The sequence below is a fragment of the Squalius cephalus genome, assembly GCF_949319135.1.
Source record: "Squalius cephalus genome assembly, chromosome: 11".
NCBI classification, from domain to species: Eukaryota; Metazoa; Chordata; class Actinopteri; order Cypriniformes; family Leuciscidae; genus Squalius; species Squalius cephalus.
Genome location: NC_137132.1, coordinates 12,992,960 through 13,019,692, shown reverse-complemented (window position 1 = coordinate 13,019,692; position 26,733 = coordinate 12,992,960). Strand labels below are relative to the sequence as shown.

Sequence of the window (26,733 nt, the reverse complement as noted above, 5' to 3'; positions counted from 1 at the left end):
AAACCTACGGGTGACGTCACGGACACTACGTCCATATTTTTTTACAGTCTATGGCTCCAACGACTTATCTCCATGTCAACTACACAGCCTAATTTTACAGTTCTATATTTTGATATTGTGCATATCACCTGGGCATTAGACAATAGATACATCATGCTTATTTAAATGATGTATACAGTTGTACATAATAATACATAATGTTCCATTTGAACTAAGATTGCAATTTTAAAACATAATGAAAATGTGCATGAGTTTCAGATGAATTTACAGGTTTCAATATTCATACTATGTTTACATATGACTCAGTAAAGCCCTGCCATTCGGTTCTATTTATTTAATGAATCATAATGCGATCGTATTATTAAATGCGCTATTATTATGTTTGAGACATCAACCACTGGTCGATGACCATAATGTTTGTATAAACTGTAGGTAACAACTGGTAAAATGTACATTTAGGTCATAAAAACCGTAATATTTTCTTCTCAGCCATGTCAACAATTATCCGTGAGCGAAATCTCCTCCCATTCGTTGTCTGATTGGCCTTTCGCAAGGATTCCTGGGTAGTTAAAGTGCGTGAAGCCTGCTTCTATGCGGGCTTCGCGGAAGACCGCTTCAAGGGTACAAAGGGGGCGCTGCTGAGCACACTTCAGAGTGGTAAAGTGCTGAATGGGACGGCCTACGGACTCGTAGACTCAGCGAGCACGCGCAATTCAAGTCCACGAGACCGAAAGTCCACATGAAGTGCGCCATTTGGGACAGGGCCCAAGTGACATAAAAAGTGAACGTTCAGAAGACGTCCACTGAAGAGCCAGAATGAAAGTTTTTGCAACGTCTTTTTTAGACGTCTTTTTTAGACGTCTTTTTGACGTTCACTGTTGACGTCCAAGTGACATAAAAAGTGAACGTTCAAAAGACAACCACTGAAGAGCCAGAATGAACGTCTTTTTTAGACGTCTTTTTAACGTTAACTATGGACATCCAACTGACATAAAAAGTGAACGTTCAGAAGACGTCCACTGAGGAGCCAGAATGAAAGTTTTTGCGATGTCTTTTTTAGACGTCTTTTTAGCGTTCACTATTGACGTACATAGTGAACGTTCATTAGACGTCTTTTTTAAACGTCTTTTAAATGTTCATTATTGATGTCCAAGTGACATCTTTACAGGGTTCTAAATGAAAGTTTTCACAACGTCATTACGTCACTTTCATATGTCTAAAGAACATTCATAAAAGTTTTAAGATGCATTTCTTGAACTGATTTCAGATGTCACAAACCAAATATATTATTTTAATTGTTAATGAGGCCAGAGTTCAATCCTGTCTTACTATTATTAGCTTTATTAAACCATGTATTGGTCATCAAACAGGCTTTTGTTCCAATGACAACATGGTATTCAATAAAACTCATTCTAGTCATAGTAAAAGCAATGTGCAGAACTACTGCTTTAAAATTGTAAATAATAAATTAATACCTATCCCTTTGATGCACCTGTCTAAAATATGCAAATACATTTTAGTAGCCTTATATTTTTGCAATTGGAAATAAGTGACATCTGTTTATTGATAACAAAAAAAATTAGAAATGTTTGAAATTACTATATTTTTTTACATCTTTAATGAGGTTTTCAGCAAAATATTAACAGGCTGATAAATAAAACAACTCTAATGGTTACACTGAACTGCCAAGTGAACAACAAACAAATTACTCCAGACCAAGATTGGGGGAGGGTGGTTGGGAAGGGGGAGAGAGATATAAAGTCCCCTAAACTAGAAATAAACACACATGCCTTACAGTACTCATGTAAAATTCCTCATTACTTTCCACCCCTGTATGCCCTCCATGGCACATGTTTAAGATGTTCTGCTGCATGATGCTTGATTGTAGCCTCTGTAGCTTCTTTATCCCATTTCATGACTGCAGCTGCAAGAGTTGAACAAAAACAAAAAATACATAAATATGTAAAGAAAACCAGTGTTACATTGCAGTATGCAAGTTAACATACAATATTTTTATACCGCCAAAGTACCGCCTCATTGTTTACAAGCGTGGAGGAGGAGGATTGTTCAAATTTATTGTATGTTGAATGACATTTATGGCTTTGTGTCAGTTTATTGTTTAAAATGGTTTGTATTAGTCTTCGCAAGTTCGCTTTGTAAACAATGGGGCAGTACTTCTGCCTACGTCCAGCGTGACCTTTCCAACGTGATTACGTAATGCCTGGCGCATCGCAGACCAGCACAAGACAAACAATTGTGGTTAAAAAATATATACAATAATATTTTTTTTTTTTTTAGAAAATTACTGATCATTTCGCTAGATAAGACCCTATTCCTCAGCTGGGATCGTGCAGAGCCCCTTGAAACTGCATTGATTTGGACTTCAACAATTTGGTTACCATTGAAGTCCATTGTGTGGAGAAAAATCCTGGAATATTTTCCTCAAAAACTTAATTTCTTTTCCTCTTAAGAAAGAAAGACATGAATATCTTGTATGGCATTGGGGTGAGTAGTTCATTTTGAGGTGAACTAATCCTTGAAGTGGCAATACTACAGAGACCCATGGTGACTGGTGTGGTACATGGCAGCAAACACATGACTGAAAATGGGTTCTGTAAACTCGCATCGCTGTATGTTAGGAAGGTGTAAGACTGCAATAGACAGTGGCCTTGGGGTGACAAGATATTTAAGATAGCAATCATGAATTGAGAGAGACTGCATATAATAAAATTTCTGTAATGAAAAATGTATTTCATTACAGAATTCATTACTAAATGTAATGCTTTTGGATACTATAACTTCCATTTTAGCAAATACTAGATTACTTGTAGATGAGTTTAGAAAGAGGTAAGCCAGTGAAGTATCCAGTTCCAACGCTATAAGTTCTGCTGTCGGTACTGGAGAAACTGAGAAAATGCACTTACTATTTGTTAATGATAAATAGATGTTATCTTGCAAATTCTATCTTTGCCAGCCGTTTCTACATGCGATAATATTAAATCATCTGTCTGATGCATTTTTGATATTTGCAATGCAGAAGAGAGTTGTTGTAAAATGCAGTCTCTACTGTTGCTAAATTGCGGTGAAGTGTTTGATAATAAAAAGAGCTATTTAAGAAAGGGATAATGTAGAGCGAGGCGGTTGTTATAGTGAATACGACCCCAACAAGCTGATCAGGACCCCGATGCGAAGCGGAGCTTGAATCCTGAAGGGGTTGTATTCGCTATAACAACCGCCTCGCTCTACATTATCCCGCTTATTACATGGCTACCTACCAAATACATCAATAATTTGACAAAATATTGATTTAAAAAGGAGTTTATTGATTTAAAAACGATTGTATTGCTTCCGCTAAAGAAAAGTCCGTTCCGTCTCTACGGTTAGAATCCTGCGTCCATAGCAACGCTCTGTTTTTCATGGCAACGGTGTGTTATACTTAGCAGTGGTCTGTTATCAAGAAATAACAGACCGCTTTCTACATTAGAATTCAACCAACCCATGTAATAAAGCACAATAATCCGAGCAAGGGACGCTGTTTCCAACTTCAAGGTGGCTTATGTGTGTGCGCACCGAAACCGACCGCAACTAGACAAGCAAATTATACTTTAGGCTTTGTGTGCGCGTTTAACCATAAAATACACAACAAAATATGTCAAATGACCAGATTGGAGAGTATTCACTTAAACACAGTTCATATATTAAATTTGTGTAAATAGTTTGGAGAAAAGGGGAGAATGGTATTATTTGATCTGCATTCAGTCTAATAAACCTTCTGACGATTGCACCATTAATGTGACTCAAACAAAAGGCAAAGAGAAAATACTCACAGCCCTTGAATGAATAACTTTGTCTTGATGATTTGTCTTAATGCTTACCCTCACTTTTGTCTATCTGAGTGCTTTTAATTTATTAAAATAGAACAATGTAAAAAAAAAAAAAAAAAAGTCAGTTAAACTGGAGATCTATTTAAAGTATAAAAACAAAGAAATGAGTTCATTGTGTTTTTAAACTTTATGCATGTAGCATGTGCTTTTCAATTTGCATTTTTTTTTTTTTAAAGTTTCTTCAGTAGGTTAAAAAATACAATTGGGTATAATTGTATTATAATAATACTAACATAATTTGTCTCTTAGTTAAGCTTTATTGAACATTCAGTTGCCATTTAAATTCAGATTCAAGGCCAGATTCCTTTTCTGGTTTTGACCAGACTCGTCTCAGACTCTATTATGGACTCTGTCTTGAGTGCAACTCGTAGCTTTTTTGACTCGTCTCAACTGACTCGAATAGTAGACTCGGACTCGGTGGCCTCAAACACAACACTAACTCCATTATAACATTAATATCAAGCGGCCAAGGCTGATTAACATCATAATGCATCATATCGTTTGGTGCTTGGCTTACTGATTCCAATATTGCTGTGAATGCTGTGTACCTTTAATTGCTTCAAAAGTTTTAGTCGTCTCCAGAGGCAGTTTCTGCTTCTTCCCCTTCATATTGAATTTTGCCATCAGCCGGTTGGTAAAGAGCCTGAAGAAACAAATTCACAATTTAGAAATGACATGTGTGTGGTAATCTACAGGAACTGTAGCATGGGTTAAGAGTGCCAAGAGTGGATTAAAGAGATGGGGGCTTGGAACACTGTTGTTTTCTGGAATCGATTAAACAAACCTCTTAGAAGTGACCATTTGATAGATCTGCTCTGAGAAAGACCTCCCAGAGTATCTTGAGATTGGCCTTTGAACACTTTCATAATCTGAAAGACAAAATTTGTCAAATATTACTTTATTGTTCGTAATAGTGGATATAGCTCTTGTAGCAAGTTGTGTGCCCATATAACTCGAGCAACTCCAGTGCGGAGCTCCTGCCTCTGCTGTACTGAGCAGTCAGTGCAAAGAGATCTATATAATTTTGGCCAGGGCTGCACGATTTGGGGAAAATGTCATATTGCGATTATTGAGGTCAATATTGTGATTGAGATATAGGCTAATAAACAAATGGGTTCATGAGTCAACTTGCTTGGTTCTCAAGGAAAATGCACACACAGATTAGTGATGATAATGCTGAAATGTGTATTTCTCGACTCAAACTAGCAACAACAACTTAATTATTGATAACACCTATAATGATCAATAAGCCATTGATGACTGGATAAAAACTCTTTAAACTTAAAATTACTGGGCATATATAATATAATTTATATTATATATATATATATATATATATATATATATATATATATATATATATATATATATATATATATATATATATATACGCACATACACAGTATATTGCTTTTAATTTTTTTAGCATATAGTTATATAAATATAAATGAAAGTCAAAAGCACATTTTGAGTCCAGTCATATCATAACTGGAAACAAATCCTGTTCAAATAGGCTCTATGGGCCATTCTATAGAATTGGTTTAAAGTTAAACAAATTTTTATGCATGCAAATTTTATAATATCCAAGGTAAACATTTCTAGTAATTGTGCAGTTAATTATCATATTGTATTTTCAGAAAGGTTTGGAATATTTATCCTCTCCCCAAATTTGTCACTAATAAAACACAATAATAAATAATTTAATGAGAAGGCTTATATTGACCTATTTTAGTTTAGCTATTTTATTAAAGTTTCCACATGTAAGTAAACAACAATTACAATTTGAACTATTCCAAGTGTCATTTTTCTTTGTAAAAAGCATACATTTTATCATACGTATTTCAAAGTTAAGGATTCATTAGTATTGTCTAAACATTCATATTTCGTCTCTACATATTTTTATGATAGGCTATATTAAGCATGTACATTTTAATTTGCAGTTTAATACGTTTAAAACGCTGCATTTTATTTAAACATAACATATTTCATGAACATTTCAGCAGATTTTTACTCATCGCAGTATTGCAATATAGTTAGGGAAAAGCTATGACGTTAGATATGTTCATGTAAAAATAGTATGATGTAATTGTAAACGACAGCGAGCATCTGTGCCGTTCATTCACACATACACACGCGATTCATATTTAAACAGTTTTTATGCGGTTTATATAAACTATATTGCGATTAGAACAAAGCACTTAAGAATAACTTACTATTTGTGTTTGAAAAGCGCGCGCTTTCAGTGGGCGACTAGCAGATACTGAGTTGCCATGAGAACGACATATATTACATAAACAGAATATTCTCTTTCGTTTTGAATTAGATCATTAAAAAGTAAACACTTAAATTATTATAAAGATTACTCTTGCCAGTGTGTATATTTGCTGAGTTTTGTTTACGTTTAGAGACCTGCTCCAGAAAATGTTTTTCAATTGCATAATATCAACTTAATATGCAATATCATTTGCCATTTTCATAATAATGTGATTATTTTTATTTATTTTTTATTTACCAGTAGTTTGTATGACTATTTGTCAAAAAACTTCTTGCATTTCAAAATGACACGTTTCAGATTGGTTCAGATACTGAAATAGTCTTCTGTCCAAAAGGAGTCCTGGCTTTTTTGCTCATCCACAAACATCCACAGTAAAGGCCCGTTCACACCAAGGACGATAACTATAAAGATAACGATAAAGATATAATTCTAAAAATCGTTCTCCATATTAAAGAATAACAGAGTTCACACCACAACTATAACGATAAAGATATGAGGAACGATATCGTTGGGATCACTTTCAGAACGATTTTTTTCCAGCTGTCGAACGATAAAACACTGACAGCCAATCAGAATCATTCTAATTTAAAGGTCTCGCGCATTTAAAATGGATCTGGATCATCCGGACGCGCGCGTGCTTAGAATAAAAAGACCGTTATCGGTCGTTGGTGTGGACGCATATATAGTTATCTTTATCGTTATCTTTATACTGCCGTGCAAAGGCAAAAGACCGTAACTTCGTTTTTGGTCGAAAATGAGTTATTTATATTTTTGGCACATTCAAGACCTTCTTTATCATGTGGAGAATCAATTCCGTTTTTTTTTCGAGAAAATAATGATTTGTCTTAACAGTAACTTCCAAAAGCCCATGAGAAACCAAGGCAGAACACCGTAACATCAGTTACCGCTCTTTGGCTTTGTTTTGGAACGCTCAAATTACGAGTTACGGTGCTCTGCCTTTGTTTAGCCGCGCGTCAATATGAAGTTACTGTGCCGGTGTTCAATCAAATAATGCTACCTACCAGATTGTACGGTTATCTGCCTTTGTTTTAATGTCCATTAAAATTTAAATTACGGTGTAGCCTGTGTACTTTGTACAGCTGCCATCAGTCGCTCTAACTTCTGATGTTCTCAGAGCGGTCAGAACATTTAGTATGGTCTGCTCCATCGACAAACCTGGATAAAGAAAACAAAAAAGAAAGCCTAATTGGACAGAGGAGAAATGTATTCTTCTTGACGAATATGGTAAAAGAAACAAATTTTTGACCGTTGCGTTTAAATGACGGGAAAGAGCCCCTGCAACCCGGTGAACCACTCTGCTGACAGACGATTTATGTACGTGGAAAACATCTCCCACTACCGTCTGAAAACTCCCAGTTGCAAAAAATACAATGCTATAAGCAGTTGTAACACCGCAGGTAAAGAGTGGTTGCGATGTGTGACATGGTCAAGGTCGCCGTCTAGTTTGTTAGCGATGTCAAATATTTGTGCGTCGATCAAATCGGTATTCTTGCAACAATTTTTCATCGCTAAGATGGTCCAAAGGGTTCTCCCTATCCCTAAAATTCTTCTTGGCACATAATGATCTTCAGCTGGTTCCATAAATTCAGCCATGTCGTCTTATTTTTGTCCGCGTTACTCTTAAGGTTACGATTTACAAACCTTAAGTTATACTTGGGGAAATTACCGTTAAGGGGTTTTATGCAACACTTAATGCTTTTAAAGGGATTACTTAAGTGAAAAAACTGCATTTAAGGGAAATTCTAAGTGTTTATGACGTTTCACTTAAAGAAATCCTTAAGTAACACTTAAGTTTTTTTTTCTGCAACATTCTTAGGTTTAAGGGAAACATAAGGGAGAACTTAAGGGAAAATTACACTTAAGGTGCTTTATGCAACCGGGCACAGGCCGTGGTTCCCAGAGCTGATTCAGTTATCAGACACAGCCCCGTGGCCGGTTCCGATGAGGAAAGACCTCCTCTCTCAGGCCAACGGGACGATATGGCATCCTCGACCAGACCTATGGGCCCTCCATGTATGGCCCCTAAACGGATACCCGGGGACCTTCCTGAGAAGGTCTTGAGCACTATATCGGAAGCTAGGGCCCCGTCTACTCTGCACCTATATGCTTTGAAGTAGTCAGGTTTTTCCAGCTGGTGCTTGAAAAATAAGTTTGACCAAGAATCCTGTGAGGTATCTGTGGTGCTGTCCTTCCTGCAGGAGCTGTTGGACGCGGGCCGTTCCCCATCCACGCTCAAAGTGTATGTGGCAGCGATTGCAGCGCATCATGCTCTGGTGGCTGACCAATCAATAGGGAGGAATGACCTAGTGGTACAGTTTTTGAGGGGAGATAGGAGGATTAACCCCTCCAGACCTCCTTCGGTACCCTCTTGGGACCTTTCCATGGTCCTGGGGGCCCTGAGAGTGGGAGATCTACAGGCGCTCTCTGTGAGCCCGTCATGTTTGGAGTTTGGACCAGATGACTCCAGGGTCATCCTCAAACCCAGACATGGTTATATACCTAAAGTGCTCTCAACGCCGTTCAGAGCACAGGTTATTACATTATTGGCCCTTCCCCCTTCGGCTGAGGATGGGGAGGTTAATTTTCTCTGCCCGGTCAGAGCGCTAAGAATCTATCTGGAGCGTTCTGCGTCTTTTAGACAATCAGAACAGCTTTTTGTCGACTTTGGTGGCCGATCCAAAGGTGATCTAGATGGATAGTGGATGCCACAAGTAACTAGCACTATGAGCACCATTCTCTCTGGAACACTGGATATTGTTGCACCCATTAGATTAAAAAAGGTCAGAGAGAAAATTAAAGCACCATGGTACAACAATACTACGCGTGTTCTAAAGAGAGAAACCCGTAATTTAGAGCGTAAATGGAAACAAACTAATTTAGAGGTCTTTAGAATCGCGTGGAAAGACAGTATGGCACGTTATAAAAAGGCCCTAAAAGCGGCCAGGGCTGAGCACCTCCGCAAACTAATAGAAAATAACCAAAATAATCCAAGGTTTTTATTTAACACCGTGGCTAGACTAACAAACAGACATCACCCGAACAAAATATCCCATTACAGTTTAGTAGTAATGATTTCATGAACTTCTTCACTGAGAAAATAGAAAACATCAGAACCACAATTGTAAACGTTCAATCTTCAATCGCGCCTTATTATTCAGCCTCAATTATCATCCCGCAAGAACAATTACAGTGCTTTACAACTATAGAACAAAAAGAGTTAAATAAACTTATCATTTCATCTAAAACAACAACATGTTTATTAGATCCTATACCAACTAAACTATTGAAAGAAGTGTTACCTGTAGTTGAAGAGCCTCTCCTCAATATTATTAACTCGTCTTTATCTTTAGGTCATGTTCCAAGAACATTTAAATTGGCAGTTATAAAACCTCTCATTAAGAAACCACAATTAGATCATAATAATCTAGCAAATTATAGACCCATTTCAAATCTTCCATTTATGTCTAAAATACTAGAAAAAGTTGTGTCCGCTCAACTGGGCTCTTTCTTGCAAGAAAATGACATCTATGAAAAGTTTCAGTCTGGATTCAGGCCGCACCATAGCACTGAAACTGCGCTCGTTAAAATCACAAATGATTTACTTTTAGCTTCTGACCAAGGCTGTATCTCAATACTAGTTTTACTTGATCTTAGTGCTGCATTTGATACTATAGATCATACAATACTCTTAGATCGACTACAAAATTATACTGGTGTTCAAGGACAAGCATTAAGCTGGTTCAGATCATACTTATCAGACCGCTACCATTTTGTCTATTTGAATGGAGAAAAATCGATCATAACTTCAGTAAACTATGGAGTGCCGCAGGGATCTGTGTTGGGCCCTCTATTATTCTCAATATATATGATGCCACTTGGAAATATTATAAGGAAACATGGAATTAGTTTCCATTGTTATGCTGATGACACTCAAATCTATATTTCATCACGGCCGGATGAAAACGCTAAATTATCCAAATTGACAGAGTGTGTTAAAGATATAAAAGATTGGATGACGCGTAATTTTCTTTTATTAAATCCAGACAAGACAGAGGTAATACTTATCGGTTCAAAAAACCGCCCACAAAACCTCTTACAATACAACTTTAATATCGTAGGATGTCCTGTTACTTTATCCTCTACAGTAAAAGACCTGGGTGTTATACTCGACTGTATCCTGTCTTTTGAAAATCATATTTCATATGTTACAAAAACAGCCTTTTTCCACCTTAGAAACATTGCTAAGCTACGTAATATCCTATCAGTTTCTGATGCAGAAAAGCTAGTTCATGCATTCATGACCTCGAGACTAGATTACTGTAATGCTTTATTAGCTGGTTGTCCTGCATCCTCAATAAACAAGCTACAGTTAGTCCAAAATGCAGCCGCTAGAGTTCTTACTAGATCAAGAAAATATGATCATATAACACCGATTTTATCATCGCTGCATTGGTTACTGTGACGGCCTGAGTGGTGGCCGCACAAGAGCGGTAATGTGGATGCATACACGCACACACATGCACACACGCCAACATGCATACATTTAAGAATACTCTTTTATTTAAACTTATTTTGTCATTTATATTCATTTGTTTCAGTATAATGATGGATCATAATAGCTCACACTAAATAAACCATATTATTTCTTTATTGTTAGGTTTTCATATGTTTACATTTACAGCACATTTTATATACATTGTTACTGATTTGAAGTGCACACAAATTAGTTACGTTATATATGTTATTTATATTTGTTTCTATTTTGAGTTTAAAGCCGCGTTTCCACCGCAGGAACTTTCCCCAGGAACTAGGAACTTTGGGCTGGTACTCGATGTGTTTACACCGCAGGAACCAGGGTCTAAATGAAGTTCCGGGTAAATATTTCCCCCTCCGATAGTCCCTGCTCACGAGGTAGTACTTTTTCAAAGTTCAGGAACTTTCAGGGGTGGGACTTGTGCGCTGCACAAGCTGATTGGTTGTGTTCACGCCGCATTTTGGTTGGATGACTCCACGCAGCATTTTCTTTATTTTTAACCTCCCTTTTAAAAAGTGGCTTCATGCAGTAAAGTTGTCTGTCTGCAAATATGGAATTTAATAAAAAAAACTGGGGGACTGGCGACGAGTTTCAGGCTTTATTATTTGGGTATTTGTGGAAGAGGAAACTTTCTGCGCGTTCGTCACAGCCATCTCACGGCCAATGTCCGCAATAGCTGATAACATACAATTTTATATTTAACGTTAGCATTACGAGCTCTGAACACGCTTTATCAGTGCTCGTCTCTTTTATGCCACAGCTTTTAATATTAAGTCATTATGTTTACACATTTGTCATCTATTTCAAGGCAAACCATGTTACAAATTTACTATAACAGGATTGAAATAGCGCATTGAGGTGTAACAAACAACTATTTACAAGACTGTCACTATTTATGATTGATAGACGGGGTTCAGGCTTTTTTTAAAGAGTATTTACGCAAAAGGAAATTTTTGCGCGTTATTCCCAGTCATCTCACAACGTACCTTGTCTTAATTTTATACGCATACAAGCTTTCTGAACACGCTTTAGTATCAGTGCTCGTCTATTTTGTTATGTTAATTACCTCGTTAGTAAACCAATAACTGCAACACAGTTTGAATCTCCTCCAAACTTATAAATGTGGCGCTCAAAACTGATTACTGTCCGTCGCAGACTGGGAGGAGCAGTTGCGCGCAGTTTACCTTCCCGGTACTTTAGACCGCGGTGTAAACGCAGAAAGCAACCGGTCTGGGGCAAAAAAGTTCCTGGGACAAATTGTTCCGGGTAATTTCGGTGGAAAAGCGGCTTAAGTTTACCGTGATGAACTTCAGATATGGTCCGCTGCAGCCGCATCCTGGCGTGACAAGCATTAGAGTCCGGGGCCGGGCAGGAACAGAGAATTTATGCATTATTGGTTCTGCCCGGACATACCATTTGCTGGAATTGCCCGGGGGAGGAAGAAATGTTAATGTCTTTATCAATTGATTTATTTAGTTGTACATTTATGATATTTGATTACATTTTGCTTTTCTTATCTTAATGTACTATATACCTTTGTTTGATTTGATTTTGATTTACTTATGGTTATATGTTGAATATAAAGTTGAATTGTTTCCCCTCTTAATTTGTAATGGGCCCATCCTTTCCTTTATAAGCTGTTGCTTTGTTCAATTGAGCAGGTCAGTAGTTTTTTTTTTTTTTTTTTTTGTGTCTAATTGTTTTGATCTCATTTTCTGTTTGTTTATTTTTGTTGTAAGAAGTTTATGAGTTTGTAAAGTTATTTTTTTCTTGGGTTCAAATAAAGACCCATTTTCTTTTGCAAAGCTTGTGTTCCTTGTTCTTGCCTCTTGGTCCCTCACAGTTACCTATAAAGTTGCGTATTATTTACAAGGTATTGCTACTGACTTATAAAGCCCTAAACAGCTTAGCTCCAGTCTATTTAACGGATCTTCTATCGCCCTATAATCCATCGTGCTCTTTAAGATCCATAAATTTGAGGCTTTTGGTCATACCTAGGATATCCAGATCAACCAAAGGAGGGAGATCATTTTCACATTTAGCTTCAAAACTCTGGAATAGCCTTCCTGATACTGTTCGTTGCTCAGACTCGCTCTCCCAGTTTAAAACTAGATTAAAGACGCATCTCTTCAGCCAGGCATTCATATTATATTTTTAATTTTACAGTTCAAACTACAATCCGGCCTCTAGTTCATAAATGCCAGAGGAGAACTGGCCCCCGACTGAGCCTGGGTTCTCCCAAGGTTTTTTTTTTCTCCATTAGGTCACCTGATGGAGTTTTAGGACACCATTAGGTCACTTGATGGAGTTTTTTGGTTCTTTGCCACTGTTGCCTTTGGCTTGCTCAGTTGGGGATATTTTGGGGATATTTTATTTTATCAATCAATAAATTCCACTAGAAACAAACCTTGTTGTATTATTTTAATTTAATACTGTGAAGCTGCTTTGATACAATCTGTATTGTGAAAAGCGCTATACAAATATACTTGACTTGACTTGACTTGACATTTCTATGGCTTATACCTCTGTGGGTCAGGTTTGCCCCATAGGGGTTAAGGCTCATTCGACTAGAGGCATGGCCTCGTCATGGGCTTGGTCTTCTGGTTTTCCCATTCAAGATATTTGTGATACGGCCGGGTGGTCTTCGCCTTCCACATTCATGAAGTTTTATAATATGGAGGTACCTTCGCTACAGGCGGGGGTGCTATCAGTATGATTGGGGCCCGACGGTGTCTGGTCTAATCGGAATATTACTGTGCATAATCACTTACACATATATAAAACCCGCTTTGGCCGGTTATTTTTACATGCTAACTGTCCCGTCAGTGTCTGGGTTCATTAGTATATTATGTTGGTGGGTCACTGACATACATATTTAGATCTGACGGTGTCTGGACTAGTATGTGTATGTGTGTGTATATATATATATATATATATATATATATATATATACACAGTGAGGAAAATAAGTATTTGAACACCCTGCTATTTTGCAAGTTCTCCCACTTAGAAATCATGGAGGGGTCTGAAGTTGTCATCGTAGGTGCATGTCCACTGTGAGAGACATAATCTAAAAAAAAAAATACAGAAATCACAATGTATGATTTTTTAACTATTTATTTGTATGATACAGCTGCAAATAAGTATTTGAACACCTGAGAAAATCAATGTTAATATTTGGTACAGTAGCCTTTGTTTGCAATTACAGAGGTCAAACGTTTCCTGTAGTTTTTCACCAGGTTTGCACACACTGCAGGAGGGATTTTGGCCCACTCCTCCACACAGATCTTCTCTAGATCAGTCAGGTTTCTGGGCTGTCGCTTAGAAACACGGAGTTTGAGCTCCCTCCAAAGATTCTCTATTGGGTTTAGGTCTGAAGACTGGCTAGGCCACGCCAGAACCTTGATATGCTTCTTACAGAGCCACTCCGTGGTTATCCTGGCTGTGTGCTTCGGGTCATTGTCATGTTGGAAGACCCAGCCTCGACCCATCTTCAATGCTCTAACTGAGGGAAGGAGGTTGTTCCCCAAAATCTCGCAAAACATGGCCTCGGTCATCCTCTCCTTAATACAGTGCAGTCGCCCTGTCCCATGTGCAAAAACCCCCCCCAAAGCATGATGCTACCACCCCCATGCTTCACAGTAGGGATGGTGTTCTTGGGATGGTACTCATCATTCTTCTTCCTCCAAACACGTTTAGTGGAATTATGACCAAAAAGTTCTATTTTGGTCTCATCTGACCACATGACTTTCTCCCATGACTCCTCTGGATCATCCAAATGGTCATTGGCAAACTTAAGACGGGCCTTGACATGTGCTGGTTTAAGCAGGGGAACCTTCCGTGCCATGCATGATTTCAAACCATGACGTCTTAGTGTATTACCAACAGTAACCTTGGAAACGGTGGTCCCAGCTCTTTTCAGGTCATTAACCAGCTCCTCCCGTGTAGTTCTGGGCTGATTTCTCACCTTTCTTAGGATCATTGAGACCCCACGAGGTGAGATCTTGCATGGAGCCCCAGTCCGAGGGAGATTGACAGTCATGTTTAGCTTCTTCCATTTTCTAATGATTGCTCCAACAGTGGACCTTTTTTCACCAAGCTGCTTGGCAATTTCCCCGTAGCCCTTTCCAGCCTTGTGGAGGTGTACAATTTTGTCTCTAGTGTCTTTGGACAGCTCTTTGGTCTTGGCCATGTTAGTAGTTGGATTCTTACTGATTGTATGGGGTGGACAGGTGTCTTTATGCAGCTAACGACCTCAAACAGGTGCATCTAATTTAGGATAATAAATGGAATGGAGGTGGACATTTTAAAGGCAGACTAACAGGTCTTTGAGGGTCAGAATTCTAGCTGATAGACAGGTGTTCAAATACTTATTTGCAGCTGTATCATACAAATAAATAGTTAAAAAATCATACATTGTGATTTCTGGAATTTTTTTTTTTTTTTTTTTTGATTATGTCTCTCACAGTGGACATGCACCTGCGATGACAATTTCAGACCCCTCCATGATTTCCAAGTGGGAGAACTTGCAAAATAGCAGGGTGTTCAAATACTCATTTTCCTCACTGTATATATATATATATATATATATATATATATATATTATATTATATTATATTATATTATATTATATTATATTCGTATGGGTTTCTGGCTTGTTCAGTGTTACAGTAGCAGCCAGTTACTTATGTGCGGCGTTTTGCATGGCCTCCCCACTGCGTATAGCTACGCAATACGAAGTGACCGTTCGAAAGGGAACTACTCGGTTACTAGCGTAACCTCGGTTCCCTGAGATAGGGAAACGAGTATTGCGTAGCAGGCCGCACTATAGTAACCTGGAGTGTTGTCGCTTCAGTCGTTATATCTGCTATAATGGCGAATTCAGGGGACCATTCTTGCAAGAAAAAAGGCATTTCGTGAATGATTTGGTTCATTACAGTCTCACCAATAAATAATTTCTGCAACACCAACTAGAGTCCCCCAGTGAATCTCAGCCATTTCCAGCCCTGCTTATATTAAACGTAAATGTAGCTTATCGTCATGCTAAAGTGAAGCACACGACTCAAGAAAATATGACAAAAACAATTCTTTAATCCAATGATCCCCAACAAGAATACTCAAAAGAACTAGCAACAATTTAAAACTCAGATGACTCAGAACAATAAACAGAGGAAACAATAAGGGTTTAAATACACAAGGAATAATGAGGGGAAAATGACCAACAGGTGAAAGTAATTAGTAACTAAGGGAACTAACTAGGGATTAATCAAGACTAAACTGAACTGTAAACACAAAAGACAAACATGTGGAAACAAAAAGGCAACAAAACTAAACCTAACACCTCACCTACACATTTTTTTTCACAGCTTCCCCTGAGTCTCAAGTTTAAAATAACCTTTATAAAAATTGTAGACAAAGATTACTAAAATATAGAGAAGTTGACACTTTTAATATACAGTGACCTAAATATCGTACATCCGAACAGTGTTCTTGTTTGTTTGCATTTAAATGATTTGTACATTGCACTTACACAAAGGAAAAGTTCATTTGCACATCAATTTACATATGTGGTTTACAAATTTATTACATTTTTTATCAACCTTTTTTAAAAGAATCAATAAATCGAAAAATATTTCAAAACAGATGACATGATTGATCATCTATAATAGGGAATCCTGTTTTTATTTCCCACTGTTATCAGCATTTCTTCATTTGCAGTTTTATGCCTGGTTGACTGAAACGATCTTGAAGGTTATTCTCGTCCTTATGATAGAAACAGTTTTCCAAACATACATTATATATTACCATATACCGTAGTTATGGTAGAGTCCTTTGGATCTGGAGTTCTGAATGCTGATAAATAAATATAAAATATTTAATTAGCATATTTTAGCTCAGTAGTGTGGTGCAGGTATTATGTCACTCATCACACTGGTTCCCTCGACAAAAAACCAATAGGATTTTCCCATAGGCTTTTGGATTATCGCTAAAAACAAGCTCTGTGATCATCAAAAGTTTATGATACTTGCACGTTTTGTCCATCAAGATAATTATCACAGATGTACACAACTTTTATGAATTTTGAAGCCTAAATGCAGCTGCCAGAAGTAAAAAGCTAAAGGTAGGCTATTAACGAACTACACCACGGTCCCACTAATTCAACGTCACCATCACTAAGCTTCCGACAACTCTTTCAGTTTTTATCTAAAAACATTTTCCCTGAGCGTTTGAGTTTGAATAGTTTGTAAGAGCACAATTATAACCATAACGATGCTGTAAAAGCCGGACTGAGCTTAACATTTCCGCGTGATGACGTTTAATCTCCTTGACAGCCTCTGTAGTCCCAATTAGCCACTTTTTAGCTACAGCCTTTTTCAAGACGCGTACCAGCTTAAAAAAAATCCCTAGTTGCGTAATACTGATGTATTTTATGTCATAGAATAAAACGTGAAAGTGTCTTGAGCTTGTGTTCACCACAGACCTTATTTCAGCCATTTAACCAAAACTAAAAGTGCTAAAATGCTAACTCGCTTCCGCGTTTTGGCCTACAAAGTGATGTCATACCTGCACCACTCTAAGCCCATCAATACTCTTTTTGACTGATACAATACTGATTTTGACTTGAAGAATCATGTTCTTGAAAAACAAAAGAGTATGACATCATAATATATATACAACATTTATATAGGCTATCAACAGGAGTTTCACATTGCATTATCAGCTTTTTTTCAAACCACATTAGCAGCAATTGGAAACGTACTTGGAAACTTGTCATCTTTGAAAAAAAAAATTATATATTTTGTATAAACAATGTATCAACTGGCATAAGTGCCATTAATAAATCTATCAACCCATTCTTCAGAAAAACAAACAAACAAAGATCTTAAAATCTCATTCAAATAATTTTTACTGAACTTACCTTCATCGTGTTCTTCATTATTAGAGCAAGATTTGGATGATCTCACACATTTCATACAACGGTTATTTAAACCTGAATATTGTTTTATAAACAAATAAATTGGAGTCAGTTCATCAATTCTCTAAGTAAATACTGGTTCATTGAGTTTTTACTTTGGATAATGAATGAAAAGTATAATGCTCACCAGTGAGGTTGAATACAATAAAAAGAAGAATGAAAAGTCCAGCTCCAGCAAAAAAGAATAACCAGGAGTTATGATAAGAGTTCAACTCTGTGCCACAAATAGAAATGTTATGTTATATAAATGTAAAATGATTGTCATAATAATTATAATATTTATCTTTAATAAATTGTTATCCTCACACCATTTTGTGATTCCTCCTCTAAATGAATTTGAAAGACTTTCCCATGCAGGGACTGAACTTACTCTCAACTGGAGGCTCTGATTCTATGATTTCCACTCTCCAGCGTTCACTGCTCCGCTCACAAAAGTACGGGCCGATGTATGAAGGCTTCAGATCATGGATGAGGATGGAGAAGTTTCCTTCTTTGAACAGAAGAGGTACAAAGTACATACTGCCATTATTCATGATCCTTATCCAGTAGCTCCACTGGATTTGTGGGTCCATTTCACAATAGATTCATTCAAGCACACTGATTCACAAAACACTGTCATACATGTGTTGATTGGAGGCACAACGCTTGGCTTAGTTTGGAACAATTTTAGTTGGCGGTGCAAAAAATAGATAAAGTAACTGGAAATGTTTTGTTTTAAATGTTTTACTCAGTTTACTGCTTGTTTAAGGAAATGTTATCTAAAAGTAGCACTCACAATTTTGTGCTGTTGCACTGAATATCTGCATGGTTCAATTTTACAACAGCTTTTTATTTAGGCTACAGCTGCTCATCCAATTAGATTTTAGCATTGGAACTATTCACCAAACTGCCTTTCTCTTTTATATTACAAAACGTTTGAAACTTTCTTACCTTCAACCCCAACTATACTGTTCTCCAGTTTGGACAGAATGTCATCTAATGCAGCATAATTGGAAACATTGAAAAATTGACCAGGATCTGCTATTTCCATCATCTCTTTTATTGCTTATTTAGTCAGAATGCCGTCACCAACCTAAAGATAAGATGTTATTAAGTGTATGGGTTTTAAGATTTATTTTTTAAATAAAACATACAAATCATTAACTATATAATAACAAACTCTGTGTAATATAGCTGATATGAGTGTTTTAGTATAGGGCTCATGCTGGTGAACCTTGAAGTATCTACAGGGACAGATTCAATCTGTAATTGTAATTCTAATTGCATTTTAAACATTTAAAATGCTAGAGAAATAAGCAGTAAACAGGACACTTACTCCTATGGAATAGCGATTGAAATCTTTCATTTGTGTCATGTTCAAAACATCAGTAAGTTTCATCGGATCTCCCAAAATTTCACCGTCAGACAAAACAATCATTATTTTTTTGGAGTTATTTTTTGATCCATTCTCAGGGATTGAAACATTTGTACTGTAAACAACCAATGAAACCAGTCAGACCATGACATTAACGTATAACCAACAAAAGTGCTACATGCTAATCAAACACTTAAGATACAGTATAAAATGTCTAGTATTTCACATCATAAATTGTAAACTCACAGGACATGATAGATGGCCGAGGCAGTCTTTGTGATATAGCCAATTTGCTTTATTTCCTTGACCTTTTGCAAGGCACTGGTACGGTTCTCATTTTCTTTAAGTGAGAGCTCTGTCTTGGTTATATTGCCATATTGCACTATCGCAAAGTCACACTGAGGAGAGAATTGTTTTGTTGAGTATAATACCTTTTAAATTGCACTTAAAAAAAATAGCTATAAATGTTTGTCATAAAATCCTTTAGTTTATACTTGCATTGAAACATGCTTTCCAAACATTGAACATGACATTGTAGATGAAGTCTTTGGCTCTCTCAAAGTCTTCTTCACTAATGCTGCCAGAGCCGTCCAGCACAAAAGAAATCTCTGTCCCAGCATCTAAAAAAGATGTTCTGAAATATCAGTATAAAAATACTGGTTTCTTTTAAAACATTATTCTTTGCATCTGTAGTATGACACAATCAGCATGACATAATTAATAAATAATAATACTGATTTATTTCAAAGGCCAAACATAGACTAGTACCGTCCTCTTCCTCTTCTTCATCTGTTTTCATGTCACTGTCCGGCTCTGCTTGTCTTCTCATCCTCTGTTTAACTTGTGGATATTGACAGAAATATAAATTAGCAATCCGATTCTTTAAATGAGCCACAAATTATTTCGTTTTATCTCAGGTGGGCTAACCTTGATCGATACTTCTACCTCGATTGTTGTTGTTGTTGTTGTTGTTGTTGTTGACTGAGATGAAAGAGATTTAGAAAAATCAGAGATAGAAATACCATTATCAAATCATCCATACATACCAAATTTAACAGGATTCAATTTGACTTTCTCATCGGGATTCATCAGTGTGCAATTTCCATTAAAATCCTCAGTTGCTGACTTCTGTATGCGAACTTGGTTACACATCTTGGGAGAAAAAAAATACACAACTCTAATTATCTCGATTGTACCGAAGTCATTCCTCTTCATGTTCGGCTATCATTTCATTCACTGAATAAATGGATGTTAATGTCCTATGTCAATAAGAATTAGTGGTAAATGTTTAACTAGGCTACTCACAGTGACAGAATCGCTCTGATTGAAACTTTACAAAGAATACATTGTTTTATTTTGTAGATGTTTTCACTAGGGAAGTGCCGTCACTATATACACTGTTAGACTTTTCTGTAATTTCTACAGTTATTTACTTTAAATCCCCAAGTATTATACTGCTATTTCTCTTTACAGTAAATAACTGTGATTCCCATTGCATCATGGGAATTTTCTGTGACGTCCAACACCACATACAGAGACTTAAGACCTCATTATACTTCTGCGTCGAACTCACGCCGTAGCCTACGCTGTAGGCAACGCGTTGGTTTTCATTTATACTTCTGTGTCGTTGTCTGCGTTGACGCGCATGCAGAGGGAGCGTGTGAAACCCGAGGGAGCGTTCCTAGCAGACCAATCACAGCGCTTGCGTCCGCGTAGAGTTGACACTTGTTCCATTTTTGGAGAGGTGCACGTCAGGGTACGCCGAAGGGTACGTGTAGGTGTAGCACACAGCCTACGACGTAGCTACGGCGTGAGTTCGACGCAGCTAAATAGGCCTTACTGTATTTTTAAAATTTGCTGTATACTACTGTATTTGTCTAACACCACATACAGAGACTTACTGTATTTTTTAAATTTGCTGTAGGCTATACTACTGTATTTGACGTAATGGTCTCTCTGGCTGGCACCATTCCATCATGCTTTTTATTTCCTAATTTTTGCTTTACACCGCGTGTCTACAACGCTATAATAGACAGAGGCTGTCTATATTGGACACATTGAAGCGACCACAGGATCATTACAAAATGCAAACCTGTTTGTCCCTTGTCAGAAATAGCGCGAGCGCTTGGACTCGGAGTAGGCTACCGTACGTCAGAAATATAACGGCGCATCACTAGGCCTATACACTGTCTGGGATTTGTCGTGCCGGAGCATCCAGTGTAATATCATTGGGGTCTGATTGTCTTTTGTTGGACCGCGCCGTTCATGTCTGGCCTGGGGAAGAGACGAAATTCACTTCACCGAGAGAGAGACCAGCAAGCAAGGTAAAAAAAAAAAACATTCTGTGTGTGTTGACAGGATTGTGCTCAGTTTAACCTACTAGTGCAAAAAATGCCCGTGCAAAATCAGTTTTTGTGTGTGTTTTTAGTAATTGTTGGTTTGGTGTGTTTGAGTGCTCATTGTTACAATTACACAGTAAAAGTTCAGTGACATTTTTATTTGTGCATGGTAGAAAGCACACAGTGAACTCCGAGAAAAAGCTATGCTTGAGCAAACAGTTTGTGAACAGGCTACTACAAATGATGCCCGTGAAAGAGACTGTGAACGCATTGAATAGGATAGTTGATGAATAGGCTACTATTAAGCAGTAGCGATAACGTTTAGCGCACCAGAATGAAATATAATATTCAGAAGTAAACAGCATAGCTGACTTACAGATTCAGTTTACATCCACAAATTAATAAGTGCCTCGATTCAGGGAGCAGTGCAAAGTGCCCGTGCAAAATCAGTTTTTGTGAGCTGATCGCCGTCAAAAGTTCAGGAGATAGGGCCTATTTCTTGCGATGGCAATATGATCAAAAATAACTTTATATTGATTCAATGGATTAATTGCATTTTGGGAAAAAAAAGTCATGAATTTATTGCATTTTTGGGAAAAAAATATCCGTTTTTATAATAAATCTTTGAAAATCAAAGTCTGGATTTGAATTTTTTATGTTATTATAACCTAAAGAAGATGCTATGTGAAAGTTTGAAACAGAAAATAGCGGTTTTCACACATTTAGTGGTTATCTCACATTCGAGAGATATGCGAATAACACACAGACAGACAGACGTTTCTGTAATTTATAGATAGATGGATTTATCACGTTCTGGAACCAAACTATAATATTCAGAAGTAAACAGTGTAGCTGACTGAGTGTTTATGTCAGAATGTTTATTTTTAAACCACAACCTTCTTGGGGCTTCTTTGACCGATACAACCCTCTAATGTCAGAATGTTTATTTTTAAACCACAACCTTCTTGGGGCTTCTTTGACCGATACAACCCTCTAATGTCAGAATGTTTATTTTTAAACCACAACCTTCTAAAAATGATATATTTAACTATATATTTTGCATTTCTCATCCAAACAACGTCAAACTTGGCACTGCACTTACTCGTGCCCGCGGCGAGACACCTGTCGAGTATGAAATCAATCGGACTAACTTTTCGAGAGATATGCGAGGAACAGACACACACACAGACAGACAGACAGACGTTTCTGTAATTTATAGATAGATGTTATAACGTTAGCCTACTCGTCAACATGGCGGTAACGAACTTTACCATGGTAAACTGCGCTAACGTTTCATTTTACAGACTTTGTTAGATTATTGAATTGTCGATTTTAAATATGCCAACAAGCAATGCTTAGTTTACATTAACAATAAATTAACTAATGTGAAATTCTGTTTTGGTTGTAGATAATGTTGGACTACTGATGAGAATCTTTATAGTTTTAGCATTAGTTTGCAAACTATAGGCTAACATAGTTTTTTTATGGAATTTAATATTTACTTCCATTTTTGTATGCGTTTAAAGGCAACTGCAACAAAGCGCCAATTCGCGCCAGTGACTTCTAGCAAGATTCCGGAGGTAATTTAGGCCATTTGTGATATATTTTGAGATAAGTTTGCTGAAATAATTAGCAATATGTGAAAAGTGCTTTGGAGCCACTGGTGCAGACTAGGTAGATTACAATATCTTATAAAATCTCTATAAAATTGGCTAACTTTATATCAAATAAGTGACCTTTGCATCATGTCTAACTTTATATTACACAGCAAATGAACCAATCAGAAGATGGACCATTTTCTGTGTTCAGTCTAACCAGATTAAATGTATCCAGGTAAGCACTGCAGTAAAACTTTCACTAATTCATTTAGACCAAATCTAGCATTCTAAACTACTTAGGCCTAGGTTTATATTTTTGCATTATTTTGATATTTTATTAGGCAGAAGACTCTCTACCATTGCAGTCCCACCTGAACAGGAAGGTCCTAACATCAGCGCACAGGTGGGTTAACTACTGTAGGAAGGAGAAAGATCATCACACAGTGATTTCTTGCATGTGTCTGTGTATTTGTCTCAAACAGGGACCCCTCACCCCTTCACTGCAGACAAGGCTGAAATGGGCTAAAATCATCGATTTCAGTCTTTCTCTCTATGGATCTCAGCATTTTTGGACAGAATTTAGGATTTGTAAGTATTAAAATTTAATCTGGCATAATTTAATTTAGTTATTTTGTATGCTATTGATTGACAAAAGCTGTTTACAAATATATATTCTTAAGTTTTTGTGAAAATAATAATACATTTTTTTTAAAAGGAGGTTTAAAATAATTTGACACTAATATTCTCTCTCTCTCTCTCTCTCTCTCTCTCTCTCTCTCTCTCTCTCTCTCTCTCTCTCTCTCTCTCTCTCTCTTTCTCTCTCTGTGTGTTTTATATAGTGTTGGAACCATGATCTCCTCTGAAGGACTGAGCACATTTGTGTTTGTGGACACGCATACAGACCAGGGAACATTCTGATGTTGTCAATCAAGTTCTGAACAGGAACCAATCTTTGGAGAAGTTCATCTATTCGCTAAGGTGGACAAAAACATTGTGTTGGCTTTTTAAAGATTATTGATGATGACTTTTACTCCTATGCTGTAGAAAAGATGGACGAGTAGACAGTCAGACATTGATAATAATAAGAAATGTTTCTTGAGCATCAAAGAGACTTCTTTCAAAAACATTAAGACACTTAAATACTTCTTTTGGCCTCCAGTGTACATGAATCCAACAAATTTTTGTAAATAAGTGAAATTATTTTTAAGGTGGGGTTATGTGTCTTGTATTGTGAAAAGAACTGTGTTTTGTCCTGTGTTGGACATTTCCTTTTTGACTGCTTAAAAATGTATTTATATTCTGCAGTTTTATGAATGTAATGGTTGATATTTCATTATAATACTTGTATAAGCTAAACAACCAGTGACTCTACATTCATTTTGTCAAATGCTAACGTTTTGTTTATGGTTTTATGTATGTTTTTAACAATGTGTGCAGTGAAGGACAGCACATAATGTGTTAATTTAACACGTTTACACATCTTTGTGCTAACATTTCTAACATATTTACTTTGTTAAAATCATTAACACAATGAATGAGTTAAAATTAACACAAAAAACGTTATCCCTAAACTCACCCATTAATGTGTAAAAATTTCACACATCATTTCCAGCATTGGCATACTGTTTATTTTGTGATATATATGAAATGTTTAAAAAAAAAAAATGGTATTTTGTGATAACTTGTCTAATTGGTTTGTATGTCAGTACTAGTAGTACTTATGTAGGATAAAAATAAAATGAATCATATATCAAAATTATGAAATCTAATTTGTTTAGTACAAATAAAAAATAATGATTAGTAGTGTACTGATTAGCTTCGTTGCAACAGTGTTGCCACTAAGTTACTGTAAAAAACCCTTGAAAAGTCTAACAGTGTATGGTTTTGGGTGAAGTAACAGTTTTGACTCAAAATGCTTATGACTTCCTCCTGATAGTCACAATACAAGCATCATCCTGAACAATTTCCCCTAATGTCCCAAATACATATACGGTAAACAAATTCAATTCCCCAGAAATAACTTTGGTATCCCAATATTCCTAGTCCTAATTAACTTTTCACAAACCATTTTTTCACCATTTTCCTACTCTCTAAAAGACTATTTCCTCTTTAGAGGAGAACCGACACATTTCTGTCTGTCACGTATGTGAAGGGGAAGCCACAATCTCTGCGGTTTATGTAAAAATGTTGTGTGACAGACACGAACTGTCTGATTACGCACAGTCTACTTCTCGTTTGGTATAGCTTTCAATAGCTCAATCTTTGGTGAAATCATGTTGAGAATAAAACAACTGTCTTTTTTTACATAAAACTGTAAAATAAAACAATAAAACTGTCTTTTTTTACATGTTTTTATACATACCACAAGGTGCTCCTCTTCTTCTGATATCAGCCTAGAAGCTACAGATGCAACTGATCTCAGGCCTTTTGGTTTTTCATCTTTAAAAGATACATTGATATAATAAGATTTTTTCCTATGAAAGTAATTCTGTAAATCAGTGAGGACATTATTATGAAATTAACAAAGTTAAGTTTACATTTTGAGCTTCTCTATAAAAAGATACAAAAGAAAAAGACAAACTTACCGATCAAATTTAAATCGACGCATTCATCTTTTAGAGCGCATCTGAAAAGTTTTCCATTTGATGGGGAAGGAACAAAAACTCTAGAACACGACAAATTAGGACACTTTTACTAAAATAAATGACCTATAAGGTCATTATAAAGAACATTTATTTATCTATTTCAGTAAAACGACATAATTTTAAAAAATGTCACAAATGACTAACCCATCTTTTGATTGGATAATAGTTTGTCCAAAGAGTGGATCATCTTTTATGAAATGCTTCACTTGAGATATCTGAATATTGAACCCGGTCACACTGCATATGACTGTAACATAAAATAATGAGTAAAAAACAAAATGTTTCAGACAGCAGAATTTTACACAGTAGTAAGATTATGTTTTTATATAGTTTCTACTTTAGCCCAGACATTTTCAGATTCAAATAAATAAGTTGTGTTTTAAAATAATTAATTGTAAACACTGATTATCAACACTGTACATAAATACATACCAATCAAAAATAGCAGTCCTTTATACATTTTGTGAATTTGTTCAATTCCACTCTTTAAAAAAAACATATCGGCACACTGAGACAGAAAGCAGCTCGTTGAGGTGTTGAAAGTAGAACAGCACACATGCCTCTGCTGACTGTTAAACCCTCCCTCTTGACATACTTCAGACACAGCACATTTACTCAAATTGAAAATTATTAGCTGTTTTTATTTTTTATAGTAAAGACTGTATATACTCTAAAATAAGAACACAAATTAGACATATTATAAACACTAATTGGAACATCATCAAAGTGATAGCACTCTTCGGGCAACTTTTTTCAGAAAAATCAATGGTTAGTTATAGGCATCCACCAACTATACGAAACAAGGTGGTATAGATATCTTCCTGCTCCTGAAAAGAAAACATGGCTTGGTTCTTTAGTTGGTAATTTTAGATGTGGAGGGTGTAGACATTGTGATAACTTGGTCAGAACAATTACTTTTATTGATATGTCTTCTGGGGAAGTGTATCCATTGAGTCCTTTATTGATTGCAATTCCTCGTATGTACTAGTAATAGGTTAGAATGTGAGTACGGATATTTCTATACAGGTCAAAGAAAAAGGAAATTGCAATTAAGAGCGGCTGAACACAAATATGCTATTCGGACGAAAAACATGTTGTATCCTATGG

General features: G+C 36.5%; 1 protein-coding gene and 1 long non-coding RNA gene across 2 annotated transcripts; one reads left to right on the top strand and one right to left on the bottom strand.

Moving 5' to 3' along the window:
* Positions 1 to 15,786: 15,786 nt before the first annotated feature.
* itgae.1 (integrin, alpha E, tandem duplicate 1) lies at positions 15,787 to 26,187 on the bottom strand. The gene is made up of 15 exons (XM_079886435.1): positions 26,059 to 26,187; positions 25,771 to 25,873; positions 25,567 to 25,646; positions 25,344 to 25,420; positions 20,091 to 20,196; positions 19,972 to 20,025; positions 19,813 to 19,884; positions 19,543 to 19,664; positions 19,291 to 19,442; positions 19,006 to 19,159; positions 18,621 to 18,762; positions 18,061 to 18,180; positions 17,818 to 17,904; positions 17,634 to 17,705; positions 15,787 to 16,567 (listed from the first exon to the last, which is right to left on the bottom strand). The coding sequence occupies exons 1-11, from the start codon at positions 26,123 to 26,125 to the stop codon at positions 18,736 to 18,738; spliced, it is 1,014 nt and encodes a 337-aa protein (XP_079742561.1). The 5' UTR covers positions 26,126 to 26,187; the 3' UTR covers positions 15,787 to 16,567; positions 17,634 to 17,705; positions 17,818 to 17,904; positions 18,061 to 18,180; positions 18,621 to 18,735.
* LOC307167195 lies at positions 22,906 to 23,386 on the top strand. The gene is made up of 3 exons (XR_013822747.1): positions 22,906 to 22,963; positions 23,152 to 23,216; positions 23,323 to 23,386. It is a non-coding gene; the product is annotated as an uncharacterized lncRNA (long non-coding RNA).
* Positions 26,188 to 26,733: the final 546 nt, after the last annotated feature.

What these genes read in the sequence shown, in the direction of transcription:
- itgae.1 (XM_079886435.1), bottom strand. Translation starts at nt 26,125, where the DNA reads ATGTTTTTTTTAAAGAGTGGAATTGAACAAATTCACAAAATGTATAAA. An exon ending in AAGAAGAGGAGCACCTTGTG is followed by an intron (nt 20,197 to 25,343) that starts GTATGTATAAAA and finishes TTTTCTCCCAAG; the next exon opens with ATGTGTAACCAAGTTCGCAT. An exon ending in AGGTAGAAGTATCGATCAAG is followed by an intron (nt 19,885 to 19,971) that starts GTTAGCCCACCT and finishes AATATCCACAAG; the next exon opens with TTAAACAGAGGATGAGAAGA.